Source organism: Carassius carassius, chromosome 36 (assembly GCF_963082965.1).
Source record: "Carassius carassius chromosome 36, fCarCar2.1, whole genome shotgun sequence".
In the NCBI taxonomy this organism is placed as follows: domain Eukaryota; kingdom Metazoa; phylum Chordata; class Actinopteri; order Cypriniformes; family Cyprinidae; genus Carassius; species Carassius carassius.
This window is the reverse complement of record NC_081790.1, coordinates 17,772,195-17,779,155: the sequence shown is the minus strand read 5'-3', so window position 1 is coordinate 17,779,155 and position 6,961 is coordinate 17,772,195. Positions and strand designations below refer to the sequence as shown.

General features: G+C 36.1%; 1 protein-coding gene across 2 annotated transcripts; it reads left to right on the top strand.

Annotated features, from left to right (window-relative positions):
* The first annotated feature begins 1,655 nt into the window (after window positions 1-1,655).
* Window positions 1,656-6,203, top strand: LOC132116751 (carbonic anhydrase 4-like). Of its 2 annotated transcripts, XM_059525623.1 has the most exons (6): window positions 1,676-1,769; window positions 4,192-4,224; window positions 4,599-4,646; window positions 4,794-4,958; window positions 5,829-5,974; window positions 6,078-6,203. In XM_059525623.1, exons 1-6 carry the CDS (start codon window positions 1,715-1,717, stop codon window positions 6,186-6,188), a joined length of 558 nt encoding a protein of 185 aa, XP_059381606.1. In that variant the 5' UTR covers window positions 1,676-1,714; the 3' UTR covers window positions 6,189-6,203. The 2 variants fall into 2 exon arrangements, with proteins under 2 accessions (XP_059381607.1, XP_059381606.1); XM_059525624.1 differs by lacking the exon at window positions 4,192-4,224 and having other exon boundaries at window positions 1,656-1,769.
* The last annotated feature ends 758 nt before the right edge of the window (window positions 6,204-6,961 follow it).

Sequence of the window (6,961 nt, the reverse complement as noted above, 5' to 3'; positions counted from 1 at the left end):
GAGTTCCAATGGGGTCGCTGTGTCCATTTCTTTTACTGTCTATGGAAATTACCATTTCTTTTACTGTCTATGGAACAAACATACACAACAATGGCGACACATCATATACACAAGGCAACAATGTTTACTAACAAGGTGACAGCGCCAACTACTGGCCTGGCGTATGTAATAAAGTGTTTTTGGCTGTTTTTAGCGGATATGTGGAAACACTAATTGTTTTGAAAACGTTGTTGTGTATAGGTGAAACTTTTTAAAAATGCAAGGGAAAACTTTTTAGTTTTTGACTACATCGTTGACGTGTAAATGTAGCCTTGGATGGATTTAAAAAAAAAATTTGAACTACAGTAAATGTGACCGGACTTTTAGGGCTACAACAACTTTTTACCGGGGCAAGTAACCTTAAAGAGGTACATATGGAACCTTGTAGTAACATTATTACCTTACTAAGTCTTGTAAGAGTAAGGTAAAAGCTGTCCCTTCAAAGACATAATTTTGCGTGAATCCACCCAAAAATAAAAATTCTGTCACTTACTCAACCATGTCATTCCATATTGACTACGACTTTCTAAATAAGACAATCTTTATTCTTCAAAATAAGACATTTTACATTTAGGTATGTAAAACAATATAGTGATTCTCTTAAGTGCACTACACTAGATTTAATTCCTTTCTCTAATTCTCTACTGCCACTTTGCTGCCTACTGTTTACCTTCCACTTCATTCACTCGCAATCACACGTCCATGCTATATAACGTCCATAAAATGCAGTCATTCCATTTTGGCTGGCTAAAGCTCAACAGGGCAGACCTTCATGCTGAGTTGACTTTAATGACTTTTTAATAGGTCTCTCCGTTTTAACGATGCAGTGCAACAGCTCCAGTCATTTTATTGGAATGATGAATGATTGAGAGGAGGCTAACATTAATTTAATTTACAGCACAGGCTTCCCATCTTTAAAAGCGCAAGACGGCATCGCAAAAGGCAAAGAAAGAGAGAGGGATGGGGTGCGTTCATTATGTCGGAAAAAGGCTGGGGTGATTTATGATAGCAGCGTTGTTGTTTTCCCTTATCTCTAATTAGACGCTTTTGTCGTGCTAACTGATTTCAGTGTCAAAGCAACAAGACATGGTTAACAAGACTTGTTCTACATCATTCATCATTCTCAAAACAATCACTTGAGTCAAAACGTCCAAACATGCCCTGACACCCCACATTGCTTAATTAGTCTCAGAGTCACCTGGAGGGACTGAAATGATTTCCTCCATGGATATATGTAGCTCACTGACACCCAGCATTCGTTTGAGCTCTCCTCATATGTGTGATGCAAAGGGTTTGAAGCATGTGTGTGTCCTCGAAGACCAACTTTACAGTGTGCTTAAAACTACATTCCCTACAAGAGGAATAATAAACAGGTTTTGTTTTGCACTCTAGCCCTGTAGAATAGTGCCCTCTGCAGGCTGCTTGATAAAGCAAACTCATTAAGCCAGAGTTCAGGGAACACTTTACTTACTAGGATCAACTGGTAGTAGGTTGTACTTTGAGAGTTAAATGTCCTCATCAAGGACCTCAAATGCCCTACTTTGCTGCCCTACACCTGTCATTTCAACTCTTACCTGTAAACTCTCTCTCCCCCTCTCCCCTCCTTCCTTTCCTCTACTGTATAAAATTGGTTCCTGTCACACAAGGCAGAGAGATTTATATTGGCATTGTAGACATGACATCCATTCTCTTGATCTCATCTCTTCTGTTGGTTCTAGAGCTCTGCTCAGGTAAGGTAGAAGATCAGTCAGTCTATCTATCTATTTATCTATCTGGCTGGCTTGGTGGTCTGTCTGGCTATTTCAGCTGTCTATCTGTCTGGCTGTGAATCTCTCTCTGGCTGTCTTGCAGTATGCAGTTGAATGAATGACTGCTCTAAGCAAAAAAGAAGAGGCTGAATTTTGACATGACAAAATAATAGCATACATTCTTGTTCAGTATGTCATGCACAGAAACATCTATTTTATAAGCCAATCTTTTATAATGTTGCTAAAGCTGAAAGTAAGCCTAAAACTTCGATATTCAATAACTTTAATTTTAAGTACTGTATTGAGTTAATATATTCCATAAAATGATAGGCTATATATTTAGGGCTCCACAATGCAACAAAAATAAAAAATGTACGACAAGTTTAAAATCTAGACAGTCTGGAAATTTTGTATACACCCATGTTCAAATGACTTATGAATTTTTTATTTCTTTTATTATTGTTTTTATTTATTTATTTGTTTGTTTGTTTATTTGTTTTATTTTTTTGAGCCCATGAAGTAGTTTGAATCAGTCGTTACTGAATTCGCATAATTGTCTCCATCACAATGAATGAACCGGAACGATACTAACTCTGTTTATCCACATAATACCACTGATCTATAATATAATTTAATATATAGGCATTATAGCCTACTTGTTAGTCATTATAGACTAGGCTATATAGCCTAGATCAGTACATAGCATAATACTCAAGTTTAATATAGGACAAACAGAGGAGTCCAAAAGTGACCACTAGTGAAAATGCTTTTATTTTGAGTTTATCAAGTGGAAAAGCCTATATTGTCATCACAAATTTTAAGCTAGGCTAATCAGCCCAACTAGACATTTGTATGGTAAAAAGCGCTATACAAATATAACTGAATTTAATTGAACTGAATAAATGACAAATAAACGCAAAAACATACAAATAAATAATACAGTAAATAATTCAACGCAGAGTTCCATTTCCCACCATTTAATTAAAGAATTAATTCTTTTCTTCATGGTTCTGTAAATATTTGCCTAGCAATGAAAATAAATCATAATCAACTAAATGTAGAAATCGGTAAGTTATCAACGGATATAAATTACATCGGTATAGCAGTCAGAAAGAAGATCGAGTCCCCAGGTAAAAATGTACATTCGCTTTATGTTGTGATTCATACCTGTACGTCGCTAAAATAACCTTCTTTCCTTCGTCATTGCTCCTATCAGGCGAACAGACGTTTCCCATGAGCAAACAGAAAGTTGTATCAGCAAAAGTGAAAGAATATGGCGAAGTTAAGCACAGGAAGCTGCTATAAAAATAAAAAAGACAGTGTACGTCTGTGCGCGCCACGCTGGACTGTGTGTCTGTGAGCGCGATCCCGCTGCACTCAGTGTAGCTTATAGCCTACACATTACTACATTACTACAAACATTTCTAAAAAATAATTTATTTTTAAACATTATGTTGTACAAAATTATGATGGCATTAATGTCCTGTCCACTAACTGAAAGCTTTTGACTTCACTATGGGAAAATTGTTGTAAATGTTTTTATTGTTGGTACAACTCAATAATCAGCAGTCCATATGCATAATGAGAGAATTGTAAATGAGAGACTTCAGTATGATGCTTGCACATGCCAAGTTTGAGTTGATATATTTTACAGCACATTTTCTCTGACAATCAGTGATTTTACTCTGTCATTAGTTAATCTAGCCTGTAATGCAGTGCATCTTGGGTTATTGAATCCAGACAGGTTATTTTTTAACAGACGGTCGGGCACCTTGTATCTTTTATATTGTCTGACCTTTTTAAAGTTCACTGTCTTCTTTCACTTGTTTTGTCCTTGCAAGACACATGCTGATGTTATACAAATAGGTGTCCATAACATCAGCTTCAGTGCAACTTTTCTTCTTTTTTATTTTTATTTAAACATTTTGTAATACCTAAAGTCATTCTTGTGCAACAGTATAGTTTTATTCATAACATTGTTCACTGCAGTAAAGAAAAACTAATACCAAGTTTAAAATCACCGATAGTTTGCTCCAGAATTAGAAATGTTATCATTTATTCACCCTCATATCATTCCAAATCTGTACACTAAAGAGAAAAAAAAAATTTAATTATTTATAAAGGAACGGCAAATTAAAAAAGGTTAATTAGTTGAGGTAAAAAAGGAAATTTTACAGTAGTAAGGCTAAAATAGTATTTTATTGTACAGTGTATAACTCCAATAATATTTGTATTGTTTACACTCAGAAAAAAAATACAAATCTTTTTTTTTTCTTTTTGGAGAAAAGAACATATTTAAAAAATGTATCAGTGTTTTTGTCCCTGACATTGAAAGTCACTGGGGTCCAAAGAAACAACAGTATTGGTCCCTTATTGACTTCATCGTCTTTTGTGTTTCATAAAGAAATAAAAGCATACAAGCTGGAACGACATAAGGGTGAGTAAATGATGAATTTTCTTCCTTTTTTTCCTCTGCAAACTAATCTGAATGGGATGAAAGTGCACAAGTGGACAGTGGGTAATGTAAAAACACTTAAGGTGCCCTTGCATTCAAGCACATGTTCTGCACTCAATCAAACATGGTGATCAGGAGGGGGACTCAGTTAGATGGCTCACTGATTATCAGGAAAAACTTTGTGAATCAAAGCATAGCTTTATATGGCCGCAAAATAAACAAATTTGTTAGTTAATGACCACCATCATAACTGGTTCTTAAGACCGCTCTGAACCTTGGCTTCAAGTCACAGATCTAAATACTTTCCAGTAGTGGTCCATTGAACCAGTTACATCAGGTTGTTGTCTCTGTTCCAGGTGAGTGGTGCTACCAGAGCCAGTTTTCCTGTCAAGACACATGTAGAGGTGAGAACAAACACACAAGTTTGTACCTGGACTCAGCCTCTCAGGATTTTGCATAGTCATCATCTCCAAAGCAAAGTCCTTGTTCACAGTTTCTCATAGTTGAATATTTGTGCTGAAAGAAATGTGCTTTCCAATTGTGTCACCCAGGGCCTTCAGAGTGGAAGAGTCATTTTCCTAATTGTGGAGGTCAGAGACAATCGCCCATCAATATCGTCACACGCAAAGTGAAGCATGAGCCAAAACTGACCAGTTTCATCTTTGATGGCCATGAGAAAGTTTTCCATATGAGTGTGGAAAACCATGGACATTCAGGTAAATTAACTGAAATAGAAAGGCTTAAAAATGTGAATTCTAAATAAACAGAAATGAAGGTATTTTAATACTTTGTCCATCCATTGAAAATCCACTCAACCAAAATTATAAAGCATAAAAAAGCAAAAGAGATTGTAAAAGTAATCAATGAACAAACCTTCTGCATCAAGCAAGTGCGATGACACTTGTTTACCATAATTTATGAACACTATGTATGTGCATCTATCAATGTTTATAAAAGTGAGTGAAGTGACATTCAGCCAAGTATGGTGACCCATACTCAGAATTTGTGCTCTGCATTTAACCCATCCGAAATGCACACACACAGAGCAGTGAACACACACACACACACTGTGAGCACACACCCGGAGCAGTGGGCAGCCATTTATGCTGCGGTGCCCGGGGAGCAGTTGGGGGTTCGATGCCTTGCTCAAGGGCACCTAAGTCATGGTATTGAAGGTGGAGAGAGAACTGTACATGCACTCCCCCCACCCACAATTCCTGCCGGCCCGGGACTCGAACTCACAACCTTTCGATTGGGAGTCCGACTCTCTAACCATTAGGCCACGACTTCCCGTACTACCCGCATATAAAAACATCTTTTCCTCATATTCAGTAAAGCAAATGTGTTTTTTCAGAAGGCTCAATTCTTATGGACTATTTTTGCCATATTATGAACTTTAAAACATATAGGTTTGGAATGACATGAGCGCGAGACACTAACGACAGAATTGTCATTTGAACTTGAGTTCACAAAAATACATTGTTTAATTCAGTAGAGTTTACCTGATTTACTTAGAATTCTATCATCTTTGGGATCTAGTAACTGTAAGAGTTAAGTATTATAACGAGCTCTATGCTTCTTCTCAGCTCATTTCACCCTCCCTGAGTTTGTGCGTCTCCGTGGAGGGGGTCTGCTAGATACTTACAAGGCGGTCCAGTTCCATCTGCACTGGGGAGAGAACGGAGGCCAGGGATCAGAGCACTCTGTGGACGGGGAGCAGTATCCCATGGAGGTGAGAGTCCATGTCACTATCAAAAATGTATGGACAATAAAACACTACAAAGGCTATTGTTTTCATCAATTCCTTTATGATAATGATGCATTTTGTCCCCCAGCTCCATATTGTTCACATTAAAGAAAAATATGCTAGCTTGGGAGATGCTCTAATTGACTCTGAAGGGGTGGCAGCACTTGCCTTCTTTTTCGAGGTACTCATTCCTTTGTGAAATTTCATATGTCTCATACCTAACAATATTTGTTGAGAGAAAATGATCACCCAAACAGCATTATTTTAGTGCGCTACTATTATACATTTTATTTTAATTTAGTTTTTATTTTAGTTAAAGATTTAGTAGTTTTGTTGTGTATTTTGTCATGTTTATTTTATTTTTAAAGATATGTTATATGATATAATTCTCATTCATTTTTATTTCGTTTTTAGTTATTATAGCGCATTAAGTTAAACTAAATGAAAAATGTTTCCTCTGCAACTAGCTAAAATCAATTTGTGTAATTTCAGTTAGTTTCTTTTATCATGCCAAATCCAGATGACTGACATTCTTCCATAAAAAGGATTTTTTTTTGCATATACAAAAAGTGAATGATTGCCTGTACACAAATAAATCATATATTCTGGTTTAGTGAACTTCATCAGCTGAAAAGATCCATCATTGTTCATTCACAAATTAAACAAAGAGATATAAAGATTTAAACACTATAAACATATATAAACATATATATGTTAATATGATATAAACACTTAATAATTTTCAGTTCAACTTAATACAATGTTATATATATAGAACATGCAGGAGTCATATGGATTACTTTTATGTCATTTTAAATGACCATTTCATCCTTTTGGGTTTGAGAGCCCCAGTCCTCATTCATACTGAAGCCATTTAAAGAGAAATAACCCTTAAATGAACCATGTCGATAGCTTGAGGTCTATATAAATACCTGATTTTTGCCATCCCTCTTTAGGTGACTTCTAGCCCAA